This window comes from Brassica napus, chromosome A6 (genome assembly GCF_020379485.1).
Source record: "Brassica napus cultivar Da-Ae chromosome A6, Da-Ae, whole genome shotgun sequence".
In the NCBI taxonomy this organism is placed as follows: domain Eukaryota; kingdom Viridiplantae; phylum Streptophyta; class Magnoliopsida; order Brassicales; family Brassicaceae; genus Brassica; species Brassica napus.
In genome coordinates, this window is record NC_063439.1 from 12,741,925 (window position 1) to 12,763,294 (window position 21,370).

General features: G+C 31.5%; 2 protein-coding genes across 2 annotated transcripts; both read left to right on the top strand.

The window, feature by feature from the left end:
- Nucleotides 1–11,327: 11,327 nt before the first annotated feature.
- On the top strand, nt 11,328–12,149 carry BNAA06G39030D. The gene has a single exon (XM_013791500.3). It carries the CDS (start codon nt 11,544–11,546, stop codon nt 12,102–12,104), a length of 561 nt encoding a protein of 186 aa, XP_013646954.1. The 5' UTR covers nt 11,328–11,543; the 3' UTR covers nt 12,105–12,149.
- Nucleotides 12,150–16,184: 4,035 nt separating this feature from the next.
- LOC106347678 (ALBINO3-like protein 3, mitochondrial) lies at nt 16,185–19,990 on the top strand. The gene is made up of 14 exons (XM_013787264.3): nt 16,185–16,551; nt 16,618–16,724; nt 16,804–16,931; nt 17,067–17,138; nt 17,211–17,312; nt 17,395–17,451; nt 17,643–17,708; nt 18,045–18,092; nt 18,662–18,841; nt 18,929–18,984; nt 19,067–19,184; nt 19,270–19,356; nt 19,446–19,555; nt 19,632–19,990. Exons 1-14 carry the CDS (start codon nt 16,283–16,285, stop codon nt 19,798–19,800), a joined length of 1,569 nt encoding a protein of 522 aa, XP_013642718.2. The 5' UTR covers nt 16,185–16,282; the 3' UTR covers nt 19,801–19,990.
- The last annotated feature ends 1,380 nt before the right edge of the window (nt 19,991–21,370 follow it).

Consider the following 21,370-nt stretch of genomic DNA (forward strand, 5'->3'; position numbering starts at 1 on the left):
TAAGTTTATTTGTATATATTATCGATAATTTTCTTTTTATATTTGATCATTTTATTTATACATACATAATATGTTTTGTTGATATTATATCATTTATTCTGATGGACCGGATCAATTTTTTTAAAAAACTGTTGAACTAAACTATAATTAATATATCATGGATTGGTTGGATTGGACATTAAACAAATTATGACACAAAAACCTTTTTTTTTTTTTGCCCGAACACATTCTTGAAAAAAGTGAACAATTAGTTTTCACAGTTGAATTATTTTGGCATTTATCTTACATATGGTTTTGAAAGGTTTCACATCAACCATCGAATTGATACATGTCATTTTAATGTTTTTAGTCGTATGCTTAAAAAACTTACATTTTGTAATTTACGGTCATTTAAAAAAAATCAAAATATAACATATAAGAAATAATCTAACATATAAGAAAAAAAATAACATATAAGGTTTCATCATTTTTGTAATCTAAAGTCATTTCAAAAAAAAAAAATAACATATAAGTTTTCCTTATTTTTGTAATTTAAAGTCATTTTAAAAAAATTAAAAATATAACATATAAGAAAAAACATATTTTTTATTATATGGTTAATGTGATTGTTTAATCTTTTTTAATAATATAAAATTAAACAAAAATGAAGAATGATATAAAAATTGTTATCAAATCTTTATTATTCATAGTCATTACTTGTCTTATATATGTTAATCATATTATGTAATTCCGTAGCTTTTATTTAAGGAAATATTACACTTCTCTTATATTTTGGCTTAATATAATATTCAATTGATTCTTAAGTTGCCGCGTAAGCTAAATTGTCATCCTAATTAAGTAACACCTAAGCAAAAGTTTCTTTTTTTAAATGATCGTCAGTTAATATATACTAGGTGACCGGTCCGCACCCTGTGCGGACATAAAAAACATGACCGGCCCGCACCCTGTGTTCTCTCTCGGCCAGTACCTCACGAGAGGGAACACAGTAACGTCAGTATGAAGAGGCAGATATTGTGTGTATGTATAATTGCAACGTCACAAAATATTTTGTGTGTTTACGAAGATACTTTCATTCAAAAAATGGAATAAATAGTGTATAGTTTTATAAGTAACAGATTTTTATTATCATTAATTAGAATTGTATTGTATATGTTTCGTAATTCTTTATTTTAGGTGAATAATATTATTTTTCCATAAATAATAAACAAACATTTATGTAGACATATTAAAAGAAAATATAATAAAAATCAAAATATTATCCATAAATAATATAAATTATAAAGTACATTTCTCGATAAAGAAAGCAAATTCAATTAGAAACTTGCAAAAAATTAAATAAATTTTGTAAGCAATTTGACGAGTTAACATTATTTGATAGATTTATAAATTTCTAAATTTTATTGAACATGAAATAATATTAAATTGACATACCGTCATTGGTCTCCTAACTCATCACAACTCATCTAGCAAATACAAAAAATAAATAATGGCAACAGTTTATTTATTTTAAAATTTGTATTTGAAAAAAAAGTAGATTAAAATTACGTACCGTGATGACGAAATATTCTGAAAAACTTTTTTGTAGACAACATTCAATATTTTTGTCTCCGGCTTCCCTTCTTTACCAGTTATTAGGATTTTTAATCCAGATCTCGACTTAAGTCTTGAAAGTGCAACTTTGCCTTGCATTTTGTAAGTATTTTATAAATTATTTAAAAATTATGATAAATTTATTCTTTAAACAACGATAAATAATTTAAAAATAATATTAATAAACATTTTTGGATTTTGTAATATTTAAAATAGTTATTATATAATTATATTCGAACACAATTCATCAAGTAGAGTATAAAACTATTATAATTATCTTATATAAAATTTCGTTCATTGTATTTTATGGTTTATAAATATTAAAAGTAGTAAATAAAACATTATTAATCTTTTTACAATTTCGAGAATTAGTTTCCATAAATTGTTATTTGTAATATTCGTTAGATTATATGGCAAGTGATGTTATGACTTTAGACTTATCTTAAATTTTTAGATCTAAATTAAATAAATAAAAATTAAAAACAGTCGACTAATCAAATTATAACAATTTCTTGAAACTTCACCTATGAACTCCAATCTGCGATAGATCAGTCCACGAGATTCACAAAAAAAAGTCTAAATCCCTTACACGTTGGGTCACTTAAACGTAGATTTGTCAATTTGACATATATGCACCATGTTGGTAAGTTGACCACGATTATTGGTGGAACTAATATCCGGTCTAATAAAAAAATGTAGTTGGTTCGATTATTAATTTTCTAGGTTTTTTTACTGCTTTGAAAATGACCTCATGAATTAAAAAAAAATGCATAATTCTAGCTTAATAGTATATTCAACAAAAAAATGATATAAGATAGTATTACTAAATGATACTATGTAATACTTTCCCCGGACTATATTCAACAAAAAAGAGAAAGTACTAAAGAAACTCTTCAATAACTGCTTTAACTTGGCGAAGCTTCTCAACATGTTCAAGGTCTTCTGGATCACTATCACTCTCACGACCTAGTCTACATATAAAAACAGGAAGACCATATTGTCATTACCAGTATTCAACACATGGAAATGATAGATCAGACATGCTTTTTGGAGACAAGACACAAAGAGTTGAGTTCATGGTTCTATCTTGTACGGGGAACTAACATTCTTGTTGCATCTAATAGGTCTTGCAACTGGACTGCACTTTTTAGTTTTGTCTACAAAAAGAAAAAAAAATATAAAATGAATCAAGGCTCTGATAAAAGATGGATGACAGAAAAACTGGAGCCTCTCGCACCTCAGCTCTTGGCTTTCCACCATTGTACTTCAGCATCAGGTTTAACAGTTTCTCCTCTGTAACATTTAGTTTCACCTTCTGTTTTAGAGTTCGATCGCCACTGTCATGTAATAACAAAATTTTAACAGATAGAAGTATAGAGGAGATAAAGGTGATTTATGCTAAGAAAACATACTGTCGAATAACAGCAATGACACAACATAGCTCTTCTGAGTTTCCATTGCCTTGGCGGGTTAGTCCTTTATTAGGCTGTACATGTTTATTGAACTTCCAAGGCAAAGTGGGTGGCAGAGTCGATGAAAGATGAGGAGCCTTTGCGTCTAAACACATTTTTCTTAGCACACAAGCAGCATCGTCGTAATACCTTAATAGTATGAGAGGAGAGATTTGTGAATAATATTTTAAAGAATGAAAAGAGAATGTTTGTATTTTAATACCTTGGGTGTCTCCTATATATATACAGTCGATTTATTTCTCATATTAATGACGCACAATATTTTGCACAATAAATAATAAAATCGTTTAAACAAAGATATTAAATGTGTATTGTCATAAAATGATTTGCATATGATATGATTTTAACTTGTGCAAGTAATCCATATTAGAAAGGTAAGTTATTAAAAACAAACAACCTAATTAGAAACATTCAAAAATATTTTGTAAGCAATGTAATAAATATGATATCAACATGCGCAAGTTTACCGTTTGAATAATAAGGAAAGTTTTTAATATTTGTCTTAATTCTAAATATTGCCCAAGGGTAAACTAAATCGATAATATTTAATGATTTCAACTTGTGCAAGTAATCCATATTGTGAATAAGTGATTTGCATATTTAATGATTTCAACTTGCCCAAGTAATCCATATTAGAAAGGTAAGTTATTAAAACAAATTTTGTCAATAAGTTATTTGCATATTTAATGATTTCAACTTGTGCAAGTAATCCATATTAGAAAGGTAAATTATTAAAAACAAACAATCTAATTAGTAGGGGTGGGCACTTTACCCGATATCCGAAGTGGCACCTGAATCCGATCCAAAAATGCATGTCAAGTTTTTTATTTAAAAAATTAACAAAAAGTTATATCCAATTTTTTTAAAAAAATAACTAAAATAATGCCTTTTTAGTTTTAAATTTTTATGTCCAAATCTGTTAATCATTCAATCTATTAAAAATAAAAAAAATAGTTAACTGAAAGTTATATTTTTAAATATAAGAAACTTGAGAAATAATTTTTTTTTTTTTTCAAAATCTAAATATCCGAACCCGATCTGAAATAACCGAATCCAAACTAAAAATACCCGAACCTGACCCAAAGTACAGAAATACCCGAACAGGTTCTACACCTCTATACCGAAATACTCGAAAATCCAAAATACCCGACCCAAACCCGAACGGGTACCCGAACGCCCACCCTACTAATTAGAAACATTAAAATATTTTCTAAGCAAATGTAATTAATATGATATCAACATGCGGAAGTTTACTGTTTGAATAATAAGGAAAGTTTTTAATATTTGTCTTAGTTCTAAATCTTGCCCAAGGCTAAACTAAATCGATATTTATTATCCCCTAGCTATATATGGGCTTAACGAATCGACAATAGTTTTGGGCTTGTCTACATAAGCGATTGATTAAAATAAATGAAAAATAAAATTCAAAAAAATCGACAAATAGAATTATAACAATATTTATGAGAAGCTCTATATTAATGCCATGTGAGCAAAAATAACTAAAGTGACTTCTCTTTTAATGTATAGGAGGATGGGATTAAAAATAATTGTTAAATAAATTAGTTATTATAGATTTATAAGATGAAAACAAAAAAATAACAATATACTAAATTTAAGACAAATATATGTCAAAGAAAGCCTTTACTTAAGAATAACCAATTATTCATATTAACGTCTCAAATATCAAGATCATATAAATAAAATAAACTACATGTATATAACTATATTATGTAATTTTCATAAAACTATACTACTATATTTTAATTAATCAGTTTATTCAGTTTGTATGGTTTGATCGGTTTATATACTGAACCATATTTATATACCACAGTTTCTAGAAATAACATATATTCGGTTTATGTGGTGTTACCAAATAAACTAATTTTTCTATTTCGATTTTGTTCGGTTTTAGTTGGTCCAGTTTTTACCGAATTGAACATCCTTAATTCAAATTACTAAATCGTAGATAGGTTGCAAACATGTTTCTTGTACTGAATCGTACGTAATATAGTCAATTTGTTTTGTATTTTATAATTAAATCTAAAAATAATTTGTAAAAATAGATCTCTTTTTCCAAAGTACTAAACCAAACAGGTTTTTTGGCTAATTGCTAGTTGGAAAGATGATGGTTACTTATTGTTTAAATATGATTAGCTTATATGTTAACATCGTCTATAATTACTATTAACTAATATGATTTGCGTTTACTATAATTTTACTTAACTCCCCAAAAAAATATTTTTAGTTCTTGCCTTGACAAAGTTTTTGCATCTTAAATATTTTTTTTTCATATTTTCCCTTTTCTTTTACCTCAAGGCAATTATATTGGATATTTATGCATAAAGTATTAAGTTAATAGTATTGAAATCTATATATAATAAAGGAACTATCATTTATACGTAACTGTCGATATTTAGAGTAGAAGATCCACGCTCTTGGTAGATTATTTTCCTAAACAATGATTAAAAGTATTTTAATAATGAAACTCTCATTTATACGTAACTATTGATATGACCAGCGAATATGATCTCGAGCTTGGTTTATTTATACTTTTTATCATATACTTTTATGTTTAGGTTAGTATTAGTTTCTCTAGCGAATTGATTTTGGAGTTACACATTATTTTAAACTTCTTGTCATGCTGCCACATAAAATTAATTGACATTTTAATTAAGTGACACCTAAATAATTTTTTTTTAATTAATACAAATTTAAAATTACAATCTTTTAAATTTTTTCGGACAATATATAGGGGATGACTTGAAGCAAGTTATATGGACTCATGGATTTGAATGGTTTCAAATCGAAAATCTGATTTATTGATGTCATCATTATTACCTAGCTTTGGTAATGTAAACGTTAGTATATGTAGACGTCAAACATATAATTAATAAAAAAGATTTATGTAATCAATATGTAGATATATCCACACAGATTACGGCTTGTAATTATAGACATAATGAATATATGTGCATGTAGTAGCCTTATTTGAGCAAGATCGTTAATTATTAACTACAGTATTTTGTACAAATAAACGCTTGCTTATGAAGGCAAATAAATTCGCCTAATATGTCTAAAAACTAGGAGTGTACGTCCTGCTTAATCCTCGATTTTCTTGTAACTTGCTAAGCCCGGAGTTACCGCCCAACTAGCACCTAGCGTAATTCCGAACAGGGGATTTTTTAGACCTAATGGTACTGCCCTTTTACTTTATGCATTGTTTCTCCTATAAATAAGAGCATTGGAACTTCATTTCTTCGCTTCTTGTTTAGTCAAAAGGTAACCTCTTCCAATACCTTTTTATCGTCTCTGACTTTATTTATATCTTCATTATTGTCAACCACTGTAGTTATTTATACTTTTTCTGATCTACTTCACATCTTCTTCTGTTCTTCAAAAGAATATCTTCGAATCTACAAATGTTCTTCAAAGGAGATGGAGATTGTTGTTACCAAATTGGACTCGTAGGGATCTGTTTCGCCGAGTCACATTGTCGCGTTAATTGAGATATATCAGACTGCAATAAGGGCAAAACTACTTTGGATACCTCGAGTTAATCCAATACTCGGAGAATTTGCGCCGAAATGAAGAGAATCAAGAAAATATGGATTCTCTTGGCGTAATCGCTGATGAGGACGTCAATACAAATGCTGATGTTGAGGTCGGTATGGATGCTTATGTAGCCGATGACAACGACGTAATCACAAAGGAATTTAATATGTCCTTCGGTTTCCAGTTCCGTGTCCGTTGTTGTTCAGCAGAGATGCGATTCTGTTTGTCATAATGCGATCCTCAAAGCCGAGAAGCAGTCATCCAGTCTTAAAGAACAGAATGTAAGCTCAAGAAATTAGAGCTTGATACGTTGTGGCAGTGTTGGAGCTTTGGTTTGTGTGTATGTGTTACACATGAAGAATGATATGTGACACACGCTTTGGAGAATAAAAAGGAAACGTAGGACGTGGTGATGTGAAATATTTCCTTATGTTGTTTGGTTGACAAAATAAACATTCATGAATATTATTAGATCACGAATTGGAAGATTTTCTGATGATAAAATACTGAAAATAATATATTAGAAAATAGGAAAAAAATATTTAATATATATCTTGGTTTTTACCTATGTTTGGGACTAGAGCTTTTGACGTTGTAAATTTAAGAGAGAAACACAAATGTTTTGGTGTTTCATACCTGAGTGAACTGAGAGACTTGATCAACAAGTGTTGAATCAAGAAATGTTGATAGATTAGGAATCAATCTCCGCCGAGTCGCGTAATTCGGATATAACAAGTCTGTAAAAGATTGTGTAAATGATTCCTTCACAAAAGTTACATGTTCTTAGAATTACTTTGTACCTTGTGTTTTTGATGAATTTTGATTCTACAGATGTTTGAAAGTGTTCAGCTGATGCTCAGTAATGGGACCTTGGTGGACCTTAGGCTATGAAGAGGTATTGACATGAAGTGTGGCTAAGAATATGAGAATCAACAGAATAAAATTGTAAGATATATACAAAAGAATATTAAGAAGAGAACCTTTTATTCAAGAATGAGCATATTAATCCTCATGAATTCACCAGTTTTCTTAACGTTGTGAGCATCCCATAACGAAGAAGACGTGCCACCACCGACTGAGGGCCACGGCCGAACTTCAAATAAGCGAACATATGTGATGTCACAATTGTTGCATGTTATGATTGTAAGGCAAAAAAAAAGAAGGATTTGTTTGAAGCAACCGAGATTTGAATCGTTCATTGAATTGCATCTTTCAGTAATATATACGAGCTTATGATCTGTGATTTTAAAATGTGAAATTACTTTTATAAAAATCATTCTTTCAGTAAAACATATATTTGATTTGATTTTTTTTATTTGCATCTTGAATTGATGTTTGTCTTTTGGTAATACTTTAAACTAGATTTTGATCCGTGCTTGGAAAGCGCATGCTTATTTTCGAAACTAATAAAAACTTATATGAATTTATATGTAGGATAGTGTATAGGTCTGGACACATTTATCTGAAACCGAAGAACCGAACCAAAAATCTTATTAGACATGTTTGTGGGATGTGTGATGGAAAAGAATGTATCTCATATGAGAGTAAGGGCTTGACTGGTTTCCCCGCTACCACCCACCAACGCAGCTTTTGCGGTTGGTAGCGGTTGACAGCGTTTCGAAACAATCATACAAACCACTACAAATCGTTTCAAACCGCTCTGAACCTCTTAAAATCAAAGTTTGCGGTTGCGGGTGGATAAATAATTCTAATTTTTTTTCAATTTTTTTTTTAATTTTTTTCAAATTTTTTTCAATTTTTTAAAACTAAAAATTTAAAATGGAAATATTATAAACAAAAAACTTTATATCATAATATCATAATTTATTTTATAAAAACTTTAAACTAACTAACCATTCATTAGAATTTTAAAAAATTAATATACATACATATTTAAAGATATACACACATATATATATATATATATATATAACGAAACAAAATATTCTTTCAAAAGTTTAATATAAATCTTCAAAAAATGTAATTAAAATTATAACTTTCAACTAATTAAAAAATTAAATAAATAAACATAATATTATTATTAATCATATTATATTGATAATTTTTATTACAATAGTATGTTTTTATATTTTATAATGTCATAATATGTTAATATTGGTAATTTATTATTAAACCGCTGTAATATCTTATAATCAACCAGTCACAAATATTTCGCAAACGCAAAAATTTTCAAACGTTATGCGAGTCATACAAAATGTTTAATAACACTTGAAGCCGCAACCACCCGCATCCGCAAATTCTCGCACCCGCAACCGCAACCACTGCGTTTGAACCAGTCGGTCCTAAATGTGAAATAATATATAGTGGAGATACGAAACCCTAGCATAAAGGAAATATCTTAACCACCTTTAATATCGAGAATATCATGTTTAATGGTTATGGTGAAACAAAAAAAATAGGAAATATAAGACTTCATAGTTGAAAGTTTTAATATTGTGTGCATCGTTTATATATTATACTCTTGTCTTTATATATATATATTATACTCTTGTTTGTTTCGCAATTGAAGAGGAAATCGAGTTTAGGAACAAATTTAGTAGATTCTTGAGTTATCTATACTATTATTTATGAAGTGATATTGCTAATTTGTCATATTCTCCATGATTTTAGCTAATTTTGCTTATTTGTCATATTCTTATTAGTTTTTAGATTCAATAATCAGTTTCTTAATTTAGATAATATAAATATTTCAAACTTTCTAATTAATTCATTAATTTGAATAATATAAATATTTCGAAATTTCTAATTGGAATATGATTATAATTATTTTAAATTTCACGAGATTCTTATTAGTTTTTAGCATAAATCATTAATTTATTAATTTAAATAATATAAAACTATTTCAAATTTTCAAACTGGAATTACAATTATAATTATTTTACACAAGTTAGGACCAATTCTTATTTTCATATGATGTAAGATGTTTTAAAATTTTATAGTTTCATTTTTCTCATTCATTCTAAATTGTCTCGATTATAGTTTTTGACATATATATTTATGTACTTTTGATATTTTTTTTAGTTGGAATTCTATATTTTCCTTTCTTTCTTTGAGTTTGAAAGACTAGGAGCAAGTCGGTTTTGTTTCATGGAGTTTGGAATTATGAATTAAGTATTCTGAATTACTTCTGTAGTTATTCCCCGTGTATGTTTAATTATTGTTTAATCTATAAGAAAAATATGCTTTGATATTAAGTTTAGAGGGTTGCATATGTAATCATGTTATGAAACGACTAATATATATATATATATATATTTAATTAATAATTATATTTATCATTATATAATTAACCATAATTTAACTTTAACAATAAAACTATCATTATCTATTTTTCTTTTATTAAAAGTAAACTTATGAAATATTAAGATAAATCAATGTATATATATTGATCAAGTAAACCAATGAAATATTGTCATTTTCTCAATTCGTTTAAAAAAAATTCTTCTAAATTATCATTGAACTTTAATTTTTATTTACTTTTTATTTATTTTGTTCTTGCTTGTATTTTGTGTGTTTTAGTGTTTTTTTGGTAATTTAATACATGTTTCTGATTCAAAAATACAAAGTAGATTAAGAGAGACCAAAAATTCACATTCTTAATTTACTTTATTATGTAGAATATTTGATATGTAATTATGCTCTTATATTCTCGTACTTTTATAGCTTTTTGTGTTAGGGAGACGTACACCAAAATAAAAATCGAAAAAACTAAAATGATTAAAAATAAGTTATCCTCATGTTTAAATCATAATATATATATTAATAACTATTAGTAAAAAGATTATGTCCGCATGTGCGGGCACAACAACTAGTTGCAAATATATCTAATTGATTTCGGACTTCAAAGTAAAGATTTTGGGGAGGGGGTAAAGATTTTATAGACAAAAAGAATTGATTTTATAGTTATAATAATGATTAATAATTAATTGTCAGTATGTCCCTATCTTTGGACGTAAAAACGAACTTTGATTAATCTTCTTTGGCGCTGATTAAAGTAAAAAACCACTTTGATGTTGTTCTGGGTAATTAAGTTTGGGTAATTAAGTTTGAATGAAATTGTTCTATTGCTATGAACAATGGCTGTTAGTTAATCTTTCTCTGTGAGTTGAATTACTCATAAAGTGTATATAACTTTGCTGTTTTTTTTGGGTAAAATATAAATTTGCTGTTGGTGTTGATATTTAAGTGAGATGATTTTGTGGGAAAGTCATATTATATGCACATTATTTGTTGGCGTATTCTTTAGTGGTTGTAACTATTTTAAGAAATTATTTAATACTTGGAAAAGATAAATTATTAAACATTACTTAAATATAGATTTATTTAATTTTCAGTGGCATTAGATTGTAAATATTGTGTAAGTTTGAGGGTTAGTCTAAATTTGTACTTCAATTTTAATAGATTAGATTGTGTTGATAGTTTTATTATTTTTTTGACGCTGATTTATTAAGATCTTACAATTACGATATGTTACAATTACGATATGAGAAAGATTACATAAATGATTTGACAACCGACAATACTATATGCCTTATGAAGATCTACGCCTAACTGCATCACCTGAGAAAGAGTGTTGATAGTTTTATTTTAAGTGTATATACATATATATACTTTGATAAATTTTAACTCATTTTAAAGATGATATCTAATATATACTTAACTTTTTTTTTCTTCTTTTTGAACACATATAAACTTAATTTTATTTTATTTATATTTTCTAGTGACAAAAACACCCATGCAATACACAACAACAGGGCAAAAATCAAAGGTTACTTCAGTATTTTCAAAATTTATGTCTTCAGGGCTCTCCTGTGTCTGGAATTTTGGATAAATCCTTCACACTGATCGGCAATTGAAATTATTGAAGATTTCCTTCTCAAAACAGAAGGGAATACACTGTAATTGTCGATGGGTTCCATGGGCCAAAAGGTAAAATGGAGCTGGAGCTCAGCCTTAATCGGAGCAGCATCTGCCGCAGCAGCAACTTCTCTCCTCAGCGCCAAGCCAAAGGATCCAACTTTCCACCTTATCTCCATAGACCTAACCTCACTCAAACTCAACCTCCCAGTCCTCGACGCTGAATTAATGCTCACCGTACACGTCACAAACCCTAACATCGCAGCCATCCATTACTCCTCCACAACGATGTCGATTCTATACGACGGCACGGTCCTTGGCACGGCGGAGGTCAAAGCTGGTTCGCAGCCGGCGAGATCGTGTCAGCTTCTTAGGTTACCGGCGCGTCTCGACGGGATGGAGCTTGCGCATCACGCGCGGAAGTTCTTTGCTGACGTGGCGAAGAGGGAGATGAAGCTTGAGGCTAAGCTTGATATCGAAGGAGCGGCTAAGGTTTTGTGGTGGGACCATAGTTTTAGGGTGCACGTGGATAGTTTTGTTACTGTTGATCCGGTCTTTCTCGATATTATTGGTCAAGAGAATAGATCTCAGATGGATTTGCTTCTTGCTTAAAAAATAATATGTTAAGTTTAATGATAATATGTTGTTTCATAGTTAGTCATTTATCTCATGTTTTTAGTTATTGGATAAGGCTTTCAAAGTCATATTTGTTTAATAAATTCGACTTAACCAAACCAATAAGCTGTTGGTCTAGTAGTAAAAGATTTGTTTAGTGTGCATTCGGTCACTCGGATTCAATTTGTACTGAAAAAAGACTATTTACATTGTCTGGATTTCGGACAAAAAATTGAAATTTACTTTTTTTTACTGTTAAGATATTGATCCAAGTTCTTTACGGCTTAACTAATGATCTACGAATCGATCTCGATCTTGAAATCTAGAACGCAATCAAAACGAACAACACACGCTAGATGTTTACCCGGTGTTCACCGCACTTCTCTGATGTGGAGAACCCGCTATACTCACCGGAGCTATCTCAGCTAGGAATTCACTATAATCGTTGAGATTACAAGTGTTCGATATCACAACCTTGATACCTTTTGTTCTTCCTGCAGCTATTACAAGCACATACACAAGGAATTGACCGGAGAAGATTACATTAGTGACTACGACGGAGATGACAGTTTTTCAACCTCCAGTTCCTCCGATGACGACGGCAGATTGCAGAATGAACCGTAGAAAGCACAACGACCTAAAGAGTTTTGATCACTACCAGATCTCTCTGATCTTGATCTCGTTTTCTCCTTCCAGCTACGCGTAATCTCTCCTTTCTCTCTTCTCTCTGTATTGCTTCTTCTCGTCTCTGTGTCCGAAACGAAGAAGACGACTCTGTAACAAACTCGTCGGGTCCCACTTGTAACAACCTTCTCAACTATGTAAAACACCATGTTTCACTTCGCCTTCTCCATCAGATTAAAGCCCATAAACCTGAATCTTTTCCGATAGCTAAAGCCCAATGACATAATACGACACCGCTTCACAAATCTCCACCTTGTCGATTAGGTCATTCAAACGTAACCCTTTCCGCCAAACAGTGTTCATCCCTGAGAAGCCAAAACCATGTCGGAATCTCCTCAGAACAGACGTACCGGTTCAAACGACCATTGCGAATCAAACGATATTCCCTTTCAGATTCCTCAAGAATCAATTGGAAGCCCTGGCCCTTTGTTTTTCAACCCTGAGTACACGAGATCCCCAACTCTCACTCTTCCAGAAAATTTCAAACTACCATAAACACCTCCACCTCTTCCACAAGTTGAACTCGAAAGACAGATGACTCTAAATCCATCTGAAACTCCTGAATCTCCACCTCGAAGACAAACCAATCTTGAGTACTGTAAGTAGACATCTCTCCACTAGCTCAAACCTCTCTGACAAAATAGAACTGATGAATTCGCTTCACCTTTTTTCCTCTTTCAGTCAACGAGCATCTGAACATCTTTGGAGAGACTCCAGTAACCCAGCGGAAGATTCCAAGTTCTACAGCTTTCTTCTATTTGTTAGTTAGAACCCGTTGTTTGACCAAGAACAAATCACTAACCCATTTGCTCTCTGTCTTTTCATGTACTCCTTCTGATGAGACAACCAACAACAGAGTCATCTCGGAGTACTTCTGATGTAGATCACGTATTCTAAACATAGTAGATTTAATAAAAAAATGAATTTCATTTTCTGCTTTGTAGAATGCTAATTCTACTTTATATAGAACAAAATCTGAAATTATGATTTAAACATTTTAGAACTAAAAAAAATACGACTAAGTTCATATATGTATTTCATCACTAGTTACTATTTTTCAATTTTTTTTAAGTTTGTAAAACTATTTATTTAATTTATTTTCAAAAATACTAAAAAGCATTAAAAGAAATGGTATAAAATTGAAATTAGTTCAATGGTACATAGTTACCATATTTTTGCATGAAAAAACAATTTTCCCCTTAAACATTTTGTAAATTTTCTCATTATATCCAATAAAATGAGCACCACCGAGTTCTATCAAAAGAAAAAAAAAGTACCACCGATTCTGATTACCCACTCTGGTTGGGTAAAACGCTCATATGCTCTTAATGAGGCAAAATTCATTATGTCATACTCTTACTTATTATGTCATACTCTTATTTATACAGATATTCTTCATATTGATGGTTAATGTCGAAAGTGTCATTTTTGGCTAAACCAATCAAAATCATTCTCTCTCCTACTCTATCTTCTTCCTTTCTCTCTCCACTGTAGATCTCAATCCAGATTTGTTCAAGCTCCATTCAATTTGGCATTCATCTACTCCATTAATTCATTCGTGAAGAATTAGAAACTTTAACTTCAAATTCGTGTTAATAATTAACTAATTGAACATCGGTCTCGATCTATTTGGATAATTAAAAACACTGGTATAATCATAAGAAATCATAATAGATTAGTATTTTGATTTAAAAAATTAGAAAACCTAGTAAAACTTGGTATGAACGAAATAGTATAACTATGTATAGTTATGTATTACTATAATCGTACAACCTATATAACTAAGTAAAATTTTACTAGCAAAACTGTATAACAAGGTGAAAATTTTACTGGATAAATTGTATACCTTGGTATAATTATATTGGTAAAAATGTATAATTTGGTAAAATTTTATGGCTAAACCGTGCAGCTTATTTTAACTTGATTGTTAATCATTTTGATTTTTACAGGAGACGACGAGTTCTTTCACAAACATACATTTTGATCATGAAAGATACTATAATAAAGCTGGAGATAGTTATGAATGGATTCCAAACGCATGTAGCTTGTATGCTAGCGGATAGGATATGCAGAAAGATGACCATAAATCCATGTACAAAGAAGCTGAATTTGAGTTATATTTCATTGTTAGTAAAATCTAAGAAGAAATTGAAGAAGCATAACGACATCTTAAGGTGACTGAGTCAGTGGAAGATGTTGTTATTCGAGATAGAGACAATGTAGGTATTGGTTTGGTTGTACAATTAATCATAAACACAAACAACAAAGTTAGTGTGTTAGAAGAAGAAGTTCTACTTCTTAAGGCTACTATGAAGACTGAGAAACCCTATAGTGGAAGGAAAATAATGATAGTTCTATGATGTCTTATTTCTAGTAGTTACAGAATTTGGATGTATAACTAATCAAAACTTGTATCACATTAATGGAATGTAAAGTTTTTCAAGTTTTAACAAATTTACACAAACAGAAATATGAAACTATGACAAATTTTTACCGACAAAACAAAGTAATCTCAAGATCTACAAAGTGACAAACAAAAATGGAAAACTTTCGCAAAGTTTTACCGAGTTACACAAATATAAATAACAAAGTTCTTACCAAGTTACCAAGTTACAAAAATTTGTATTGGTTGAGAATGATTGATTTTTTTTTTCTTTGTCACTTGTATTGGTTGCCAATGGTTGATTTTTTCTTCATTGCTTCTTTCTCGCTTCGCTGATTCTCACGATATTTTTCCACTATCACTTCTACCGCTTTGATCTCCTACACTTTTATCTACACTCTATTTTCATCTCTCCACTACCTAAACCACCATCCTTCTCACTTTGTTCTATGTCTCTACCATCAGAAGTCGGATGGTGTCATTTTCGTTTTTTTGAAAGCAGCACTTCATAGAAAAATGTAACTATCAAATTAAATCATCATCATAAAATTCACAAAGTTTTACTAAGTTATACCATTCTTGGTTCGTTTTTCTTCTCTTTCGATAGATAATTTGTGGTTTGTTATTTCGTTATTTTTTTTCTGGAGAAAAATTCGATTCGTCTTTTATTTGATGATTATTCTTTCTTATGTGATAAAAAGATGAAAGAAAATAAGTTTGATTTGTTTCATTGAAGAAATAAAAAGAATGAGTAAAACTTAAAAAGACTTAGTTGTGTCTAGATTTATATATTTGGATCCAAATTTAACGGGTGGGTATAGTTTGGGTTTGGATTATCCGCCGGATAATTTTATAAATAACTAGATTTCGCGTGTAGATCTTTTAATAATTTTCATGATTTAAATAAATATTAAATTAAAAAAAAAAGAAAAAAGAGAGGAGCATGTGAGAATTTTTTTTTTCCAAAGTAAGACTACTACAGCAATTGATTCAGTCTGGTTAGTTGTACATAACTGATTTGAGGAAAAGAAACAATTTCACAACCCGAAATAGGAACCAAAGTTTGTGATACCAAATCACATCACATATTCACATCCAGTCACTGGGAATGGCATATCGAAGGGTTTTACTCTCTCACCTCAGCCGTTCACGCCACTCTTGTTCCTCTTCTCTCTCTCCTCCTCACCATGTCTCCTCGGCACCTTCGATGGCGCTTGGTCTTTTCCAATCGCGGCTGTTTTCCAGTCCCACGGACCTGGGCAGTGGATTAGACTTGGGGCAGGAAATGATCGGAGCTACTGCGGCTAGCCATGATATATTGACCCGACATGTGATCTCGCTGCTTGATTCATACCACGACCTCACTGGGTTGCCCTGGTAAGTAAGACATAGCTTTTCTTGAAAGATCGTTTCTAGTTAACTTCACTCAGATGGAATTGCCAGGTGGGTCGTGATTGCTACGTCTACGGTGGCTTTCAGAACGGCTTTGCTTCCTATCCTCATTTTGCAGCGGAAGCAAACAAAAACCATTTCACACTTCTTACCCAAGTGTGAGCATTTTATTAGAGCATTGGTGGTGTGTGTTCACTTCATATCTTGTTTGCTAACAGTTTGATACTTGTTTTCTAGTACCGCCTTTTTGGCCTCCAAAGGGTTCAGGAAGGAGTGTTGTACAACAGTTGATGCTCTTTCGGTCTGAAAGGAAAGCTCTCGGCTGCCCTTCCTTCTTTTGGATTCCTGCTTATTTCTCCATCCAGGTGATGATGATGCCTTAATCCCTCCTTGTGGATGTAAACAGTACTGCTTCTGGAAGGACTGTAAATGTACTTCTTTGAGTGGGGAGATAAATTATAGGCAGCGGCTTACTCCTCTCCTCCTTGTTGTTCCTGCAGATCTCATGTTTTTTCTTGTGGATAACTAGCATTAGAAGAATGTCACTTGATCATCATCCTGGCTTTGATACGGTAGGTATTGTTTACTCTAGGACTTTGTCATTTGGTGAGCGGTTTAATATGCCGTTGAGTCCTTTGTTGCAGGGTGGGGCTTTATGGTTCCAGAATTTGACTGAAATTCCAAACGGTCTTTATGGTCCACTTTTCCCCTTTTTGATTGCTGGTTTGCATTACACCAACACTCAGGTATTATTTACTCTTGTTTCTTCTTTTATTCAATCATCTGGATCCTAGCTTGTTTGAAATATATATATACATTTTCTTGCAGATCACTTTTTCAGCTTCTTCAGTTCACAAAGTTGATAAATTTGCGCAATTAGCAAAAGTGAGTCCTCGTCGTCCTCTGTACTGCAATTTAATAATAGGAATGCTGTATATGAACATATACATTTTGTTGGACTTTTTGGTCTGACAAGTAACCATCCTGGCACCAAGTTAAATACCCAATTGCTCCCGATAAAGGAAGATCAAGTGTTTCGTTTGACATTTGATTGGTGTTTCTGTTTTCTTCTGCAGACTTACAAGATATTTTTGAACTTTTTGACATTTGCTCTTTATTTCCTTGCATTCCAAATGCCCCAGGTATATTAATCTTTCTGACATTTGCTCTTTATTCCTGTTTTCGGTTCGTTACTGTATTTTGATACGGTTTCACCTTAATATCTCCAACTGAGTTCTCTTAAAATTCAAAACTCCCATTCACTTAGACTCTTATCACTTTTGTAAAACTCTTAAAAATTAGTTGTTCGAACTATACTTGTCATGTGTAATTTCCATTTTTAACGTAGCGTCTGGGTCAGTTTTGTTTAATAGCTACTGCTCAAGTTCTTACAACTCTCTGGAACCCTTTTCACTCCATTCTTTCTAACGGTTCAAAATTTGTATTTCTTCTTATTTTGTTTCACAATTACTTCTCAGGGAAGTCTGCTTTACTGGTCTACCAATTTATCATTCAGCATAGCTCAGGTTTGTTCTAATGATTCCATTCTAAGATCTACTAAATCAGTTTGACTTGTTGATGGTATCTATCGAGAAATTGTGTTTTTATCAATCGGGACAGTATTTCTTTGGACCAAAAATAGATTGAAAAAAAAAGCGAGGGGCTCAATACTTTCTGTCTCGAATTAGATTAATAATTTCGTGAAAATGGAGCAGAACAAGTATTACTGAGGATGTTCTTAGTTTTGAATTCATGTAAACTAAAAACCGAATGAAAAGATAGGGAGGAATGACGTGGCATTTTACTTAAGGATCTAAGGGTTTGGTGGCCCTAATCTACTGACATAGTATAAGTAATCAGTACAAAGTTTAGTAAACTCTGTCTAGGGGAACTTGTCTTAAGCTGGTTTAGGGTACACAAAAATTAACCTAGGAGGAACTCCTCAGCCTTTAAATCCATCTCTTATGAGCAATACTATCTGATTTTCTTTCTTTGTTTATAATGGTTCCAGTCTCTGTTGGCAACACCTCTACTTTCCCATTTATAGTATTTAGTTACCACTTTGGATCTCTCATTTAGTGTATTGGGTGTGCAGCAATCAATCATCAAACATCCTGTTGTAAGTGCTAAGTTGGGTCTACAAGGAGATGACACTGTGCAGAAAGAGGCCGGAAACCCTATACTAACAAATATAGAAGAAGCAAAACTCACTGATCCATCTTCGAAAGGACGCATGATCTCGGGGCATGATTTAACCCCTAAGGAGCTGGTTGCTGTAAGTCAATGTCGTGGAGTGGGATATTCTAATAATAGTTAAGCCTTCCACATCTTTGTTTCTATTGTTAACATGTTTTTACAACAGCTTTCTGCCAAATACTTATCTGGAGGGCAAAAGGAAAAATCAATTCCTCTATTAAGGTAAGTATGCCCAGCTATGATTTCTTGTGAGGCCTAGTTGTGGTTTTCGATGTGACTCTTCTTGTGTGTTTCTTTTTTTCAGATTGGCATTAGAAAAAGATCCTGAATATCTTCAAGCTATGGTTATTCTTGGTCAGGCTTTATATCAGAAAGAACAGTTTGCTGAAGCTGCAAAATACTTAGAGCGGGCTGCTTCAAAGGTGTGAGTTGATGCTCTTTGATCTCATTCTTACATACATTTTATAAGAAAATGTATTAATATGAGGTACTTCTGTTTGTTCCCAGCTGATTGATGCCTGTCCAACAGAAGTTGAAGAAGTCGATCTTTTGATTGTTGCATCACAATGGGCAGGTGTCTCCAATATACGCCAGGTACATCATTCACTGGCCGCTTGCTTTTCATCTATCATTGGATGTATACGTTGATGTGAAGAAACTCAAAATAACATTCATGGCTTCAGGGGAAGACATCAGAGGGAATTACACACCTTGAAAGAGTAGCGAACATGGAAGAGCCTGATGATCCCAAGAGCAAAGCTCATTACTTAGACGCATTGGTGCTCTACTCAAGGTAAAAAAAAAGAAAATAAAAGAAAAGCTTTTCTTCGAGACAGAACTCTCTGTTTGATAGCTTTGTGTGTACGCAGTGCTATTTTCAACGAAGGAAGGAGAGAGGAAGCAGCAAAGTGTTTGAGAAGAGTCGTGGCTTATGATCCATCGTTCCAAGAATTATTGAAACAATGCGAGGAAGAGGATGATAGCATTCCCAGTGCCGATTCCACTTCTACATCTAACTCTACACACAAACATTCATAACTTTCTCTCTTTTTTATTTTGTTTCTTGCTGATCTTCTGAGTGGATTCGCCATTTTTGAAATTGATTTTTTCGTATTTACTTGTCGTTTTCACTTTTCGGATGTGGGAAGCTTGTTTTCTTTTATTCTGTTAAAATAAGCCTGTCCTCGAATAATGTGTTATTAGAAGCAAAATAGCTAACTTTTATCTTTTCTCAACGTGTATAAAATAGAAGCCTGGCAAGCCGGCTCAAAGCATATCTGCACCTGCATACCTGGACCATGTGAACAATCAATTTTTTTAAAAAGTTCTCTTTTTTTTTTTAATGAAATTTTGAATTTATTGATCATCATCAAGGAGAATTGATAAATAATGCCATTTTAGAAAAAAATAAGGTTATGTATATCAATTTATAGGAAGAAAGGAGATATTTTTAGGAACAATTCTATACTTACTCAAAGACCTCAAACCATCTTCTTAGAAGTCTTTCAAGTCTGTAATTTGCCTTGTAACCCAAAAAGAGATCCTATTCATGACTACATTATTAACTATACTGATCATCTGTCATGTTTACTTCTGCCCTTGCTGATGCCTTCTTAGATTTCTTTCATGTCAGACATGATAAATCACCACTTGAAAAGTAGGTCTATGAGAATCTGATCTATTTGAGTAGATGCTCCTTCACGAACAAAACTTAGTATATCTGACCAATCTGGGTTGATTCTCCTTTCTATGAGTTTATCTGCAACTCTGTCCTAGATAGTGTATGAATAGGGACACGCGAAAAACATGTGATCACGAGTCTCATCCTTTTCATCACACATGACGCATCCTTGCGTAATCCTCCATTGCCTCATTCGATCGCTAGTAAAGAGCCTATTCTCAATTGCAAACCAAATAATAAAAGTAAATCTAGGAATGCCTTGGTTGAACTACACACAACAACTCTGGTTCACTTCTGCTTTCTTACAACGTATTTGTTCCCATGTTCTTGTAGCAAAGAAGTAATCCTTATAAACTTCAGTATCATGCCTCCAAAAGAATTTTTCATCTCCCAACCGCTGATCAGAGACATGTTTTGCTTGAATTTTGGTGTGAAGCTCTTGGAAATGACGACTCCTCTTCCCCCCTTACACTCCACTTGTCTTGTAGAACAGCAACACACACCCTTGCACTTCGAACAATCCCAAGATAACGTGTGCCAATTGCACCTGTTACATCAATTCAGAGATTTGTCAAAAATTGATCTAAATTTAATTTTAAGTGTAAAAATATATTTTAAATTCAATCAAATGCAAAGTAATTAAAAAGAAAGTAGTAGTAAAACCATTTCCTTATAACAAAAAAACATATAATTACTTTTACAATTATAACAAGGGCCCCCTTATAACAATGGAGAAACTTCTCATCTTAGTGAAGTTTTTATATATTTAATTTAAAAAACAATTTATAAGATTTATAAAAATATTTTTATGAAGACATGTAAATTTTAAAAATTAAAATTATGATTTGCTAGAATTGAATTGTTTTCAACATAGATGACTGAATATAGATTGCAAGTCATGCTTGTCCTTGGTTTAGGGTTTGATAA